Consider the following 14,566-nt stretch of genomic DNA (forward strand, 5'->3'; position numbering starts at 1 on the left):
ATTCATTTAAGAGTGACACTCCTAATATAATTTTTTTAAACCTAAAACTCGAATTCAAGATCTTTAATTAAGGGTGAAACAAATCTCATTATTGCACCATAACTTATACATCCTAATCCCTTTGTCCCTAATTTTTTGTCCACTTTTGAATTGATACATCTATTAAGAAAATAATTATTGACATAGTGAGTTAACTATTTAACCCATATTAATTATAAAGTGGATGAATTAAAAACTTCAGATTTTAAAAAAAATCAATCTTTTATTAAATAATTAATTGAGGATATAATAAGTAATTTTTTTTTAATTTATCAAAATAAACAGGTAATTAAGAACAAATTAAAAAAGAAAAAATAGCAAATAATTAGAGAGAAGGAGTATCATCTTATCTATTTTCCAACTTAATTGTTGCACTATTAATTAATATTCCAATTTCCAACACCAGATTAACCCTTAACTTACCCTTAAACTACCAAATAAATCTGTTCCTAAATTTGTCTTAAAACTTATCCAAAAATCCCCAATAAATAATAAGGCCCTTCCAAGCATCATTCTTGTGGTTTCTGCTTGACTTGTTAAACCTTAACACCAAGAATCTTGCATTTATTATCTCAATTCACATTTTTCTCATTCTTGGTATAAATAATGCCAGTAATTCCATCAACTCAAAAATTAAACTGGATCACTCTTTTTTTAGCCATCTTTCTCTTTCTCTCTGTCTCCATTTCCAGCATATAATCAAAATCTCTTCACACTTTTTCATTACAGTATTTGATTCTTTATTCTCCAATGCTCTCTTTCTTTTTTATATATACTGAAAGTAAGTAACTTTTTCCTTCCCTACAAGCAAAGTTGTTCACTTTTCTTGATTCCTTCATTTTCTTGATTTTTGGGTTTGTGGGTTTCTGTGTTGTTTTCGAGATCCGTTCTCTAAATGGGGTTTATTCCAAATAGTTTTACTAACTCTGTGGAGCCTCTTCACAGTTCATACCCTTTAAAGACTCAAGCTTTAGCCACTGATACAGATAACCATTGTGGAAATGAAGAGTTAAAAATCAAGTCTTTAATATACAGAATGATTTGGGATTTTGGGTTGGCTTGTTTTGTTCCGACCCGTCGCCGGCGAGCTTCCGGCGAGGATAACGGTGAGAAGGATGAAGGTGTTAGCAGTTTGGAGCATAATAAGGCTTGGTTGCTTGCTGAGTCAGGAGCATGTGGTACTGAGTTGATTAATGCGGAGCCACATTCGGTTCATTCCTCTTTTAGGTTTAGTTTTTGCTCTCAGGTTGAGCTTGAGTCTATGAATGTTAATAAATGTTCTTCTGCCACTGTTTTGATGGTGAATTTGGATAACGGGTTAACTGATCCCCTGTCTAGAGAGCTAAAATGGAGGAAAATTCAATCACTTGAGAGGAGTATTTCTCCTGTGACTCATTCTTTAATTAGGTTTACCTATCCTGAGATTGCTTCTGCTACTAGGAATTTTTCAAAAGGTATTCAATTGTTTATTTCAATTTCTTAAGTTTTTTCACTTTCTCCTGTTTGAAAGAGAAATTTGTGTCCGAGGATCAATTGAAAACAACCTCTCTACCTCCCAAGGCAGGGGTAAGGTTTGTGTTTACTCTACCCTTATTGGACCCCACTTGTGGAATTATATTGGGTGTGTTGTTGTTGAAAGAGATATTCATGTGATGTTGATTGCTTTTCTTGAATTGATTAGGTAGAGTTTTGGGAAGAGGAGCATTGAGCTATGTTTTCAGAGGAAGAGTTGGATTTATGAGGACTACTGTTGCGATTAAGCGGTTAGATAGGGAAGACAAGGAGTCTCCAAAGGCATTTTGTAGGGAGTTAATGATTGCTAGTTCTCTTCACAACCCATACATTGTTCCTCTGGTGGGTTTTTGTATTGATCCAGAGGAGGGTTTCTTTTTGGTATACAAGTATGTATCTGGTGGAAGTTTAGAGCGGTATTTACATGGTGAGAATACTTGGTTCCCTTTTGTTCTTAATAAGGTCATTATTATTTCAGTTTTTCTTTGGTACTAATTTAGATAGAATTTCATTCACAGATAAGAAGAAGAGGGGAGTGAAGGGTGGTCCAGTACTTCCATGGTCTACGCGGTATAAGGTGGCTGTAGGCATTGCTGATTCAATCGGGTACTTGCATTATGGCACTGAGAGGTGTGTTGTTCACAGGGACATCAAACCCTCCAACATTCTTCTCTCATCCAAAAAGACGCCCAAGGTAATGAAAGGAACATTCATATTTAACAGCTCAAATTGGTTATTCACGCATATCTGCTAGTGAACAGGTTGTTGTTTGATAGATTCTGTGTTTTAATCCTTTCCTTAATATATGCAGTTGTGTGACTTTGGTTTAGCTACATGGACTCCTGCACCTTCTGTACCTTTCCTTTGTAAAACAGTTAAAGGAACCTTTGGGTATATTTTCTATCTTGACACTCTTGAATAGGCTTGGCTATGAATTAAAACCTTACTTTGCTTGACGATAAAGAACATCCTAATATTTCAATCTTTGAATTGCATATGCAGCTATTTAGCTCCTGAATATTTTCAGCATGGTAAAGTGTCCGATAAAACCGATGTTTATGCCTTTGGAGTTGTCCTCCTGGAGCTGCTAACTGGAAGGAAGCCAATTGAAGCAAAAAGAGGACCAGGAGAAGAGAACTTAGTGTTGTGGGTAGGTTCTTGCTTTAATTTATGCCTAGCTGTGATCATATCTCCTTTATTTGTGATAATTATATCAGTTTTGCTATAGTGATTGGTAATTGTTAATGCAAGCCTACGTATTACCTGGCATAACCTATGCCAAAGTTGCTACATAGTTATAAATTTCACCAATCAGAACTTTTTTGACATAGCTAGTGATGTGTGAGTAAATTATTCAGGCCAGTGAGTTTCCTTCCTTCTATTTGGTTTTAAATGGTCGCCTTCACCCTTGCTTATGTTTAAACCTTTATATTCTAAATGGTCACTGCCACATAGGATCTTTATTCCTTGTCGATCGACTGTTTAAGGCCTCTCTGCATCAAAATTTGGCAGCATTGGGACCATTTGCTATCCTTGGTGCTATTACCATGATTTGACTGCTTAACCAGTTAGATCATATATTGTTCTTTTTGACAAGAATTGGAAATTATATTCGTCTTCTCTGCTTTTTTCAGGCAAAGCCACTGCTGCAGCAAGGATCTCTTGAAAAGTTTCTTGATCCAAGACTCAAATTCCCTCAAAAGAACCTACAACAAATAGCTCGGATGACTCAAGCAGCAGCTGCATGTATACACACTGAAGAGTCTCGAAGGTCCAACATGGATGAGATCACTGCCATATTGAGAGGCACAGAAGTTCGTTCCTTGACGAGGAAGAAGTCTATTTCCAGTAATAATTGTGTGATTGATCCCCAATTGCAGCGGACAAAGAGTGAAATGAATAGTCACTTAGCATTGGCAATGTTAGGAGTACCTGACTTTGAAGATGATGATTTTTATTGTCGTTAAATATGAAGACGATTAATTTGATTATTTTTTTCTCCTTGTTCTTTTTCCCCCACCTCCATTCTAAGATTCTAGGGTGACAACTGATAAGCTCTTTAACATGTAGATAGAAAAGTGGTGATCTGATTGAAGAATAGGCTGTTTGTATATATATTTTGTCCCTGATTTTGGTGGGGAAATATGAATAGTTTCTCTTTTGTGAGATAACATAAAGAACTTTGTGAATTGTTTTCTGGCATGATCTTACTTCTTTCCTTGATTGTAAGTTCAGACTCCCTCTGGTTATCTAAATGCATTGTGTTTCGTTCTTTTTCTTCCCTTTTTAATTGGATAACCGCGGTGATCGCCTCTACCTGGTAGTTTGTATCTCCCACTGGTGTAAAGACTTTTTTTTCGTTTTTTTCACCTTGGGTCTAATATCTCATTGCAGCTTGGCTAAATCTGAATTTGTTCCGAAAAGTCTGGGGTAACTAATAACTGTTGCCATATTTCTCAACGTTAAATTAAGTGTGAGCAGTTGATGACAATCTACAGTAGGCCACCAAATTAATAGTAAATTCTGTTTGTTTAAAAGGTATGATGACCTTCATAAACTTTCTTGTTGAATACAACTCTTTTTGGATTTCTAAAAACTTTTAGGAAATTGACAACATATTCTCTATTTTTTTCTCTCTATTGATGGTACGTTTAATCTCTTTCTTTATTAACAAAACTGAAGTTAATCAATCTGTTTCAGGTTAGGTATTTAAGAAAAGATAGGAAGATTAGTACACCAATAAACCTTGAAATTATTTGAGATTGCTGATTATGATATAATGACAGCTAAAACTCTCTCACATAGGACCCCAAATAATGAAAATTATCTATTTATAATGCAAGGCAGACAAATTTGTAGTTCAATGTTGTTGAGCCTAGTTGCCTAAATGTATAAATTTTATTTAAACCAAACAACTTAGAACCAACCAAATAATTAATAAACCAAAAGAAGAGATATTATACCTACAATCCACGTCAACAATAATGTAAGGAATAAGACGTTGCAGTTTAACTAAATTTTAATTAATTTTTTTTTAACGAAAAAAAGAAGAAAGAAGGAAAAACCAACACATGTTTGAAAGTGACACATATATCAAAATTATATGTTAGAGTCGATGATTTCAAAATGAGTATGATTTTATTATATGTATACATTTTAAACATATGTTGCATTCGTATACATAGTTCGAGCTGAAAGCAATGGATTCAGTTTGAACCTGCAAAAACCACCTAAAATCGGTTTCTAATGGTTAAGTTTGTGCATCAAGAAAGCTAGAATACTTTAGCAACATCCTTGATCAAACCTCTATTGGCTCGAGCAAATTCTTCGAATTCTTTAAAAGAAATGAAGCCATCCCCATCAGTATCAAGTTCAGCCATCATATACTGGACTTCTTCAGAGGTTACAGAGCCTAGCATCTTCAAGGCCTCTCCAAGTTCTGCTGAAGAAATTTGCCCATCACCATTTAAATCAAAACGCTTGAAGACTAGTTCGCGATCGGCTACGTCTTGTGGATCTTCAGCCATTCTTTGATTTCTTCTTTGCCTTTTTCTTTTGCGATGGTTATAATGTAGGCAAAGTTGGTCTGAGTTTTTGTTTTTGGCAACTTAATTAGATCCGCAAAATGAGTTACCATTTGGTTTATAAAGAGGTATTATTACTAGTTTGTTTGGCCATCCTTAGCCTTAGGACTCGGGCTTTGTGAAAAAACTTCTTGAGGTTTCATGGTCTTAACAAAATATTTGCAACAACCAATCTGTTTACACTTTGTGGAAGGAAATAAATGTTGACTCCCAAAACAAACACTGACAACATTTTGACACCTTTCAAAATTGTGCGCAGTTGGGAAAACGCCGTTGACAGACATAAACACTTCAAATTGAGAATGAGTGAATGACTGAATCAAACCAATGCATTACCCAAAAGAATTGAACATTGATCTTGAATAAATACATGTGCTTAATAATGTGGGTTATGAACTACCACATATTTATCAGAAATTATTCTCGATTATTGGCTAATGTGGTTATACAATATTCTTTTACCCTACAAGAACTATGCAAGGAGCACATGGAGATCTTTTTGCAAGTGCATTTAAATGGCAACCGATTAATAGGTCGGATGGATATTATGCAACTGACTTGAGCAAGGCGTTCAACACTACTTCTTTTGTAGGCAAAGCTGGAATTGCTCCTCTCTCCATCACGGTCAATGCACCACAGGCATTAGCAAAACTAAGGGCATCTCGAAGCTTGCCCTCATCCTAAAGAAATCAGATTCAGAATTAGCATTTAAGGGATCTGTGCTTTGACTTTAAAGTATAAAGAAAGTTCAACACCAAATGGAAAGACAGGTTGATGTTTGAGAGTAAGGAAATGGGTCTTGGGCTTTAACTCAACCCCAAAAGCTAGCTCATGAGAGGAGGATTGCCTAAGTCCATATCAGTATACCACTCATATCATTAACCACCGATATGAGACTTTTCAATCTTACATTGAGAATTCAAATTAATTGGTTCAGCACCTTCAGTTTTTGTTTCAGAAGTAGCTACAGCAAGAGAACAAGGATGCGACATTGTCTTAGTAGTGGTCTTAGCTTCATCAAAGATGACAGTTGTTAAACTTGTGATCTTTCAGCTGCCTTATATCACTGGATTGCATATGTGAGTGACATTATCTAGGGTATTAACTATAAGAGGTTTCAATGACACAGTAAAATATAGTCACTACAAGTAAATCACATAGGTCCTTTAATGTACTTATACTGAAGATACACACCTAGTGAACAAACTATAGACAGTGTCAATTTTTCTTTGCTCATTAGATAACATGACATGAGAAACCATCTACACAATGAGAAATGTAAAGTGGTAGCCAACAGAATGCAGGATAATGGAACATTAAAACTACAGAACATAATTCGCTTTAATACAAAAGGCATTAAGGCAATACCTGAAGCAGAGAGACATCAGATGCTAGCTGTGACAATATTCCGGCTACAAAAGCATCTCCAGCACCTGTGGTGTCCACAGCGTCCACCTTTATACCCTTAACTCGTCCACTGAAATCCTATTTTTCATGATTCAAAGCAACATCAGAGAACTCTTTTCTTTTTACCTTTCATATATAGTGGTATCTGGCAAATCTGGGTATGCAACATCAGCTTAAATTCTAGTATTCCTAATCAGACAACCTCTAATTAGCTTTTCAAGAAAATAGAAGAAACAGTAGTCATTCTGTTTCCTGATCATGTATCACAAAAGAAAACCGAATAAAGAATCTTCTAAAATAAACTTCAGAGAGCAAGGGACTTTTTTTTGATGAAGAGAGAGCAAGGGATTATTATCAGTAATATTTTTACAGGTATAACAGAGCAATTGATTAAGTCCTTCTGTGATGAATCTATATTGATTCTAGATTAATAAAGCAACAAGCCAATCAACTCTAACATAGATAATCATATACTTGTTCAGCTAGGGATCGACTGGTTAAAAAGGCAAAGCATCCATGCGCACAAATCTTGGTAACCCAACAGCAGATTGTATATTTAATAAATGTTGAAATAGTCTAAGAAGTTATGAAAGATGAATTTTACATCTGAAGACATAAAGGAACAAATACAGAGATTTCTCAACTACATGATAAAGAATTACCACATCATTTGCTTAAGCACATCAATTGTGTAGAGTGGGATGCAGTAACAATTACAGTTTGTCTAGAAGAACAAACAGGCATGCAGCAGAGTTGAATAATATTTATAACGCTGAGTTTTACCACATCTTAGAAGCTCACCTTGGTGTAATATCGGCAACCTTCTGGACCTTCTGTGACGAGGAGTAACTTGAGGTTTGGATGGTACAACTTACGGACAACATTATCATCATAAGGATCTTCTCCTTGTGTCAAAAACGAAATCTCTTCTTCACTTATCTGTTGATAACAAGCAGCTGAAACATCATAGGTAACATTGCATATGAAAATTCAGACTCTCCAGACCGACTCTCTTGCAAGATAAAATATATTTCCATTAACAAGTAGTAAAATTTTACATTGGACATTTGCAACAAAGTACCTTAATTATATCAGCAGTATTCCATATGCTAAGGATTCCTTCTCTAGCACTTTCTGCAGATGGCCACAATGGAAGCCTCAAATTGGGATCATAGGATAAGATCACACCAGCATCCTTTGCAGCTTTTGCAGCTGCAATATGGGCTGATTTGCATGGCTCCGTAATCAGACTTATGGAACCATAATGAAAAACTTTTGCCTGTCATACGGAATAGGAATCATTGGGTATCACTATCAAATTGACCATCTAAGTATAATTTACTAGTAAGAGTCCACACCAAAAACAGCAGAAGAAATGTTAAGTATCATGATCAAACTGTTGCAATAAGGAAAACAACATTGTATAGAAGTATTGTTAAGGTTTGGCGGACTACTAGAATAACATGCTTTCCAGAAAGCATACAAAATGCTCATACATTCTCAAATCAGATGGTCTTTAAAAATCTGAAGATTTGGATTGGAAGGTACTCTTGAACCAAATCATGAACTGCATAAGGTTTTTAATATATTCAATAGTCATATAAATAAGTAACTTACTCTTAGCAGAAGTAACAAAGAGGATGAACACAGAAGGTCTTATGACTGGAGGTATCTCATGAAAAACCATAACCAATTTCAGTTTCAAATTATGATCCTATATTTTGCTCTTCTCGTCCCTCTTTATTCTTTTGCTATAATGAAACTATGAACTACTACTTATATCTCAAGGATAAAAGAACCTCATTACCTTCCTGATCAACTCTAAATCAAGTTCATCCTCTTGAAGCAACATATCAGCACTTGGGTTACGATAGAACATAAATTCACGTTCTCCATCCTTTCTCAGTGTTACAAATGCTAAAGCAGTGCGAGCACCTGGATCAAATCGCATACCATCACTGTTGACATTGTTCTCCTTCAAAATCTCAGCAAGCATGTAACCAAATTCGTCTTCACCAACCTGATTGGATTACAAATTATAAGTACATATCATAAAATGCTTAAATATTTGAAAAGGCCTATGCTTTTGTAATTTATAACATCTTCACATATTCGTTTTGACGACCCATCTTCACGTACTCTTTTTGATAGATTATTTTCATTCACATAATCTCAAGTCAATCAAATTTTGTGGAATATGATTCTTCAACAGCCAATCAAATTATCAAAAACCTCCTGAGCAGAACAAAGATGACCCTGCTGCATATTAAGATGAGTTTCCTGATTTGAGTGCAGTAGTTCAGAGTAGTGAGTCAAGGATGAGAGCAAAGCTGTTCTTCATTAATGATATAGACTAAGATATATGATATCATTATTGTAATTAGTATGCCAAAGAAATAGGTATTTGACAAGCACATAACATTAGATGTCGGATCACCATGGTACACGGGATACGTTGGAGCAACTGATGTTTCCACAGCAAGTTTCAGATTTCTATTCAGATATAACAAAATTTCAACCATGCATTAAAGATTGATTGTTCCAACTAAGTGAATTGTCTTGCAGCTTCTAATGTTATTTCCGTAACCAGACACTGTCATATGTTTTGAATAGAGGAAACTAAACAACAACAAAGAGTTTCCTCCTCCTACAGCCTGGAATTGGTCCTAATAGTCAAGATAAGTAGCCTAACTTCAAGATCATACATGTACTTGACCGAAAAACTAACTGTCTAAACACTTGTTGAACTTCAATGAACTTATCTACTGTTATAGATTCATTCAAACCTACGTTTAGCACATCGAATTCATATAGAAGGTAAAAAAAAAGTAGTTTTGCAAAATTATACCTTGCCAATGAAAGCTGATGAACCACCAAGACGGGAAATACCAACAGCAACATTAGCTGGTGCACCACCAGGAGCCTTTTTAAATGCAGGAGCTTCAGCCAATGAAAGCCCACTTGTAGTCGGAACAAAATCAATGAGCATTTCTCCAAAGCACACAACAAGAGAAGATTCATCCTTCTCCACTAGCCCATTGTCACTTGGCAATGCTCTTCCTTAAAGTAAAAATATAGTTGAAGAAGAAAGTACAAAATACAAAATTAACTAATTTTCAACAAACACATATAAATGATAAATCCAGTCTTCTGAAAGTAGACTAAATTTAAAAAGATGAACACCTTGGATTTTACATCGAGGAAAGCTGTGCGGATACTGGGAAGTTGCTTTGACAGTGCATCTTCTAGGAAGAGGAAAGACTGAAAGCAAAGCGCTTCTGGAAGATTTACTTGAAGTAGAAACTCCAGTGAAGGAGAAAGCAGTAGCATGAAGAGCCATTTATTAGAAAGTAAAAAAACCAGAGGAACTGATCTGATCTGAGAAACTCGTATTTCACAATTAAAACCTAAAATACAGTTACATCAGGCGTCAAAATTTCAGCAACTAAAATGGAAATTAGGAGAAGGTATTGGAGCAATCGTTGTAAAACTAGTAATTTTCAGGCAATAAACCCTAATTTTGAAGCAATTCTTTCTGTTGGGGAAAATAGTAGCAGCGGAGAAATCAATGAATCGAAATTGGCTAACATACAAGTTTTGTTTTGTTGGATGGCCCAAAGACTAGCCGACGACGACCTCTAGTTATCCCTGTCACTTGTCAGACAAAAATCATGATTTACCCACTTGCTTATTAGTGCTATGGTTCATACCAATTGTTTTCCATTTAATCATGCTTTGCTTAAAATCAATAACCACGCAACGGAAATTTATTGTATAACTTACGTAAATAATATAGTGTATCTTCTATTCCTATTATTTTTATAATTACATAAATTTATTATTTTTATAATAACATAAATTTTATATTTTTTAAACAATTTAGATACATAATTAACGAGTCGGATGCATTATTATTGATACATTATGTATCAATCTGTTGTACTTATTAAAGAAAAAAAATAGTAAAAAATCAATTTAAAATCTCATAGTATCCATTTGTTCCACTAATTAAGGGAAAAAATTGAAAATTAAATAAATATTCCATTCAAAATTATTATCAAGAATTCAAAATTCTATATTGTAACAACCCAAAAAAAATCAAAAAATTAAATTTCTTCTTCTTGTTCATCATTCTATTTGTTTCATAAAAAAAATATATCGAAATTTTGAAAAGGGGGATGAGTTATGAAGGATTGTATGGAAATGTTGTTGGACAAACGATTTCTTTTGTAAATCTTCAAGTTCATCAAATATATTTTCGATTTTGATTCAAGAACTTCTCCAGTCATTGAAGATCCTTTCCATTTTGATTAAAAATAGACGAAAATTTTGAATTTCAAAATTATTCTCCTAATTCATTGAAGATTCTTTCAATTTTGATTAAAAATTATCAAAATTTTTGAGAAAATATATCAGATCTTTTCAATTTAAATTGATAAGTGTTGTATTTCTACTAGGTACACTAAATAAGAAAGTGTTGCCCATAAAATTTTAGGTTTGAGATCAATACATTATTATTTGGCAATTGTTATATTACAAATACATTTAGTATAAATTGAAATTTACGTATCATAACTAAAAAATTAGTGCATGATATATTATTATTTATGTATGTTCTTTTGTTTGAGATCATGAAGATCCTTTCGATTGAACTGATAAATATTATATTTTTACTAAATACATTAAATAAGAAAGTGTTGTCCATAAGATTTTAAGTTTAAGATCGATAGATTATTGTTTGGTAATTGTTATGTATAAGATACATCTAGTATAAATTTAAATTTACGTATCATAATTTAAAAAACAGTGTTTGACACATTATTATTTATGTCTGTTATTTTATTTGAGAAATACAACACTTTAAATTTTTTTAAAAATACATTATAATAATTGTTTGAGATCGATACATTACTTTTTGTTAATTGTTATGTATCAAATACATTTAGTATAAATTTGAATTTACGTATCATAACTAAAATAAGCGTCGATACATTAATCGTTAAGTAAGATACATTACATTTTATACATGATACATTAATCTGATGCGTGAGATACATTAATCTGATGCGCTGATACATTAATTTAATGCGAAAAAATGAGGAATTTTGAAAATTTGTAAAACAATAGATTTAAAGCTCGAGCATGTATCCTTCCTCGATTTCTTCGCTCACAAATGTATCACGAATATAATTTGATATTGTTTACGGAAACATATTTTTCTAAATTTGAATAACCGTAGAAGATACATAGCAACACTTGATACATGAACAAATGATACATTTGGTAGGGACTACTTCTTTTCATTTCATAATGTAGTTTCACCAGCAAAAGATGATCTCCTAAAACTGATTTTTTTGCAGAAAGCAATATGAATACATCATATCTTTTACCTTTCCCTTATGCATATTGTGAAGGTGAAAATGGAGGAAAATCCGATAATTTTTTGGAAAAAATTATAAAGCGAAAACTTAAGTTGTTTTTTAAAAAATGTGGAGAGATATTACTGAAAATAGAGAGAATTAAATCTAAAAATTTAAAAATGAAAGAAGTAAAGATTGAGGGAGTGAAAATAGGAAGAGATAGAGTGAGTAAAAATAGAAAGAGATTGAGAAAGTGAAATAAGGAGTAAAAATAAAAAGAAAAACGTGTAGAACTTTATCTATCTGGAACAATAGATTTAAAAGGAAAAAGAAGGATTGTAGAAATATTTTTAAATGATAGGAAATTATGAAAAATAAAGATGTGTATATAGGTAATTTATTTAGATACATAAAATCAACTAATGTAACATTACACGTTATGTATATAAACTTTTATCTGTTCTTAAGAAAAAATTGATCAATTTTGGTCGAACCACGGATAATGATATTAGTATTGCAGCGATTGTTCTAACCTTAATAATAAAATTTCTTATTAAAGAATACCACGTATGGTATTCTTAGCTTTCAATGATTAAAATAAAATTTATTATTTTAATTTAATTTAATTATTTTTATGATAATTTTTATCATGATTAAATTGATCAAAATTAAAGTTCTAACCATAATAAAAGACCACATAAAACATAATTAGTACGAACTCACCCACCTTAATTTCTCTTTTTGACTATCACGATAGCTTGAGATTTTTTTAATTTATGGAACTCATTGCAAAATTAACAGCCCAACGAGGGTTTATGGCACAAGATGCCAAAAAAAAAAAAAGTAGTCTTTTTCCACCACACATTTTATTTTTGAATTTTCATTCAATGTTCAAAGTTTATATTGAAGCTCTGACTAAATTTAAATAGCACAATGTAGGACCATTTGAGAGTGACACTTTTAATAGAATTTTCTTCATGTTCCGAATTAAAACCGAGACGAAACTCCACCCAATGCACCACAGCTAGTAAAGTAATGAATTATTTGAATGGAGCATAAGACACAGTATAAAGTTTGAATTAAGTTGATACCCTTTTATGGGACATCTGGACCAACGACCACAACAGGTTAAGCACCGCCAAAAGTAGATGCCAACTACCGGACATGATAGAATTTCAAAAAAACTAAACAATTATATTTACACTAAACCAAATCGATTCTTACTTAGCTTCATTCATAATTTTGAAGGAATCCACCGCCGACACAGTTTTCAGTCAAATTAATCAGTTGTGTATTCAACTGGATTAAACGAATAATATTAATACTCCACTAATTTACGTCAAAATCATATTTATCCTAGTGCATTTCACTCTATTAAATTATTTAGTAAGTAACATTTATCATAATTCTTGTTCTTGGTTAATACAATTGTGGCCCTTTGATTGTCCTTGTTGACACTTCAGATTTTTGTCATTGGTAGTTGGTTATAATTCAAATAATAGGAATTTAATCAATAATGGCCTTATAACCTATTTTTTTGCAATTTATTAGGCCGAAAGTTCATCATTTCCTTTTCACAAATATTTTATATTACATATATATATATATATATATAAAAAATGAAAATGTATTAAGAGTGGATTAGCATACCTAGACCAAGTTGCTTGGACTCAGGTTTGATATTAGTATTGATTTAGGAATCGAAATCTTCATGATCTAATATTTAAGATTTGGCAAAAAATCAATCCATGTATGGATAAGAATGCCAGGATTCACCTAAACGTGATTAAAATATTTAAAAATAGTATTATAAAACATAAATTATGAGATATTATGTGAAAAACATGAGGAGAATCAGAAAAAGAGATTAAAGGAAAATGAATGATATATGAATTTCTTTATAAAAGGTATTTCCTTTTTCTTCAATTTCACATTTATTTTGCTTTGTAATGAATACCATGCTTATTCCGTCAATTTTCATCAAAGTAGTCAAAATTAATTGATCAAATTAGATACGAATCTCACACCCACACCTATATCAAATCAATAATGTGTTATAAAAAAATAAAAAATGCGATCAAACTTAATCTCAAAAACCTCTATGAAAATAAATGAAGTAACGTGGAAATGCAAACACAATACGTACGTGGTACTCTTTAGCATCACATATATTAAATGGTATAGAGTGACCTAGATCTAATAGAAAGAAATGGATACCTAATATAGAGAGCTGGAATAGTTGGGCTTGAGCAGGAGGAAAAATATTTTTGATTTAGCTAGTGTTTGGTCATAGATTTTTAAATATTTTTGATAAATATTATTTGAGAAATATATTTCATTTTTGTAGAAAAATATAATTTATATTTATAAATTTTAAAAATTATCAAAACTAATCATAGATTTGTATTATAAGTCAATTGGATCTTCGTTACAACAAATAACAAACAGTGTCCATGACACTCGAGGAATGTGGTAGTTTGAATTGAGTGAAACAAGCATCATTCCATACATTCTGAAGTAGACATAACACATGACTTTGTTACCCTGAGCCAATTGTTCATCATTTTCATTAATAATCATATCATCACTTTCAGATTCATCGAATATTTCATCATTATTTTGGTTTATGTAAACAACGCAAACAATTACTATAGAGGAGGTTTT

General features: G+C 32.6%; 3 protein-coding genes across 3 annotated transcripts; 1 reads left to right on the top strand and 2 right to left on the bottom strand.

Moving 5' to 3' along the window:
• The first annotated feature begins 486 nt into the window (after positions 1-486).
• Positions 487-3,753, top strand: LOC101256823 (probable serine/threonine-protein kinase PBL7). Its single transcript, XM_004231941.5, has 6 exons — positions 487-1,493; positions 1,721-1,978; positions 2,070-2,245; positions 2,363-2,442; positions 2,554-2,701; positions 3,186-3,753. The coding sequence occupies exons 1-6, from the start codon at positions 935-937 to the stop codon at positions 3,516-3,518; spliced, it is 1,554 nt and encodes a 517-aa protein (XP_004231989.1). The 5' UTR covers positions 487-934; the 3' UTR covers positions 3,519-3,753.
• A 917-nt stretch (positions 3,754-4,670) lies between these two features.
• On the bottom strand, positions 4,671-5,177 carry LOC101256538 (polcalcin Nic t 1). Its single transcript, XM_004231940.4, has one exon. It carries the CDS (start codon positions 5,076-5,078, stop codon positions 4,824-4,826), a length of 255 nt encoding a protein of 84 aa, XP_004231988.1. The 5' UTR covers positions 5,079-5,177; the 3' UTR covers positions 4,671-4,823.
• A 316-nt stretch (positions 5,178-5,493) lies between these two features.
• FRK3 (fructokinase 3) lies at positions 5,494-10,257 on the bottom strand. The gene is made up of 7 exons (NM_001247467.2): positions 9,726-10,257; positions 9,391-9,602; positions 8,350-8,562; positions 7,624-7,821; positions 7,344-7,481; positions 6,504-6,620; positions 5,494-5,815 (listed from the first exon to the last, which is right to left on the bottom strand). Exons 1-7 carry the CDS (start codon positions 9,880-9,882, stop codon positions 5,681-5,683), a joined length of 1,170 nt encoding a protein of 389 aa, NP_001234396.2. The 5' UTR covers positions 9,883-10,257; the 3' UTR covers positions 5,494-5,680.
• Between the last annotated feature and the right edge of the window lie 4,309 nt (positions 10,258-14,566).

Source organism: Solanum lycopersicum, chromosome 2 (assembly GCF_036512215.1).
Source record: "Solanum lycopersicum chromosome 2, SLM_r2.1".
Classification (NCBI taxonomy): Eukaryota; Viridiplantae; Streptophyta; class Magnoliopsida; order Solanales; family Solanaceae; genus Solanum; species Solanum lycopersicum.

What these genes read in the sequence shown, in the direction of transcription:
- LOC101256823 (XM_004231941.5), top strand. Translation starts at nt 935, where the DNA reads ATGGGGTTTATTCCAAATAGTTTTACTAACTCTGTGGAGCCTCTTCAC. An exon ending in CATCCAAAAAGACGCCCAAG is followed by an intron (nt 2,246 to 2,362) that starts GTAATGAAAGGA and finishes TAATATATGCAG; the next exon opens with TTGTGTGACTTTGGTTTAGC. An exon ending in ACAGTTAAAGGAACCTTTGG is followed by an intron (nt 2,443 to 2,553) that starts GTATATTTTCTA and finishes TTGCATATGCAG; the next exon opens with CTATTTAGCTCCTGAATATT.
- LOC101256538 (XM_004231940.4), bottom strand. Translation starts at nt 5,078, where the DNA reads ATGGCTGAAGATCCACAAGACGTAGCCGATCGCGAACTAGTCTTCAAG.
- FRK3 (NM_001247467.2), bottom strand. Translation starts at nt 9,882, where the DNA reads ATGGCTCTTCATGCTACTGCTTTCTCCTTCACTGGAGTTTCTACTTCA. An exon ending in ATTTAGAGTTGATCAGGAAG is followed by an intron (nt 7,822 to 8,349) that starts GTAATGAGGTTC and finishes TCCGTATGACAG; the next exon opens with GCAAAAGTTTTTCATTATGG. An exon ending in CTGATGTCTCTCTGCTTCAG is followed by an intron (nt 5,816 to 6,503) that starts GTATTGCCTTAA and finishes TGATTTCTTTAG; the next exon opens with GATGAGGGCAAGCTTCGAGA.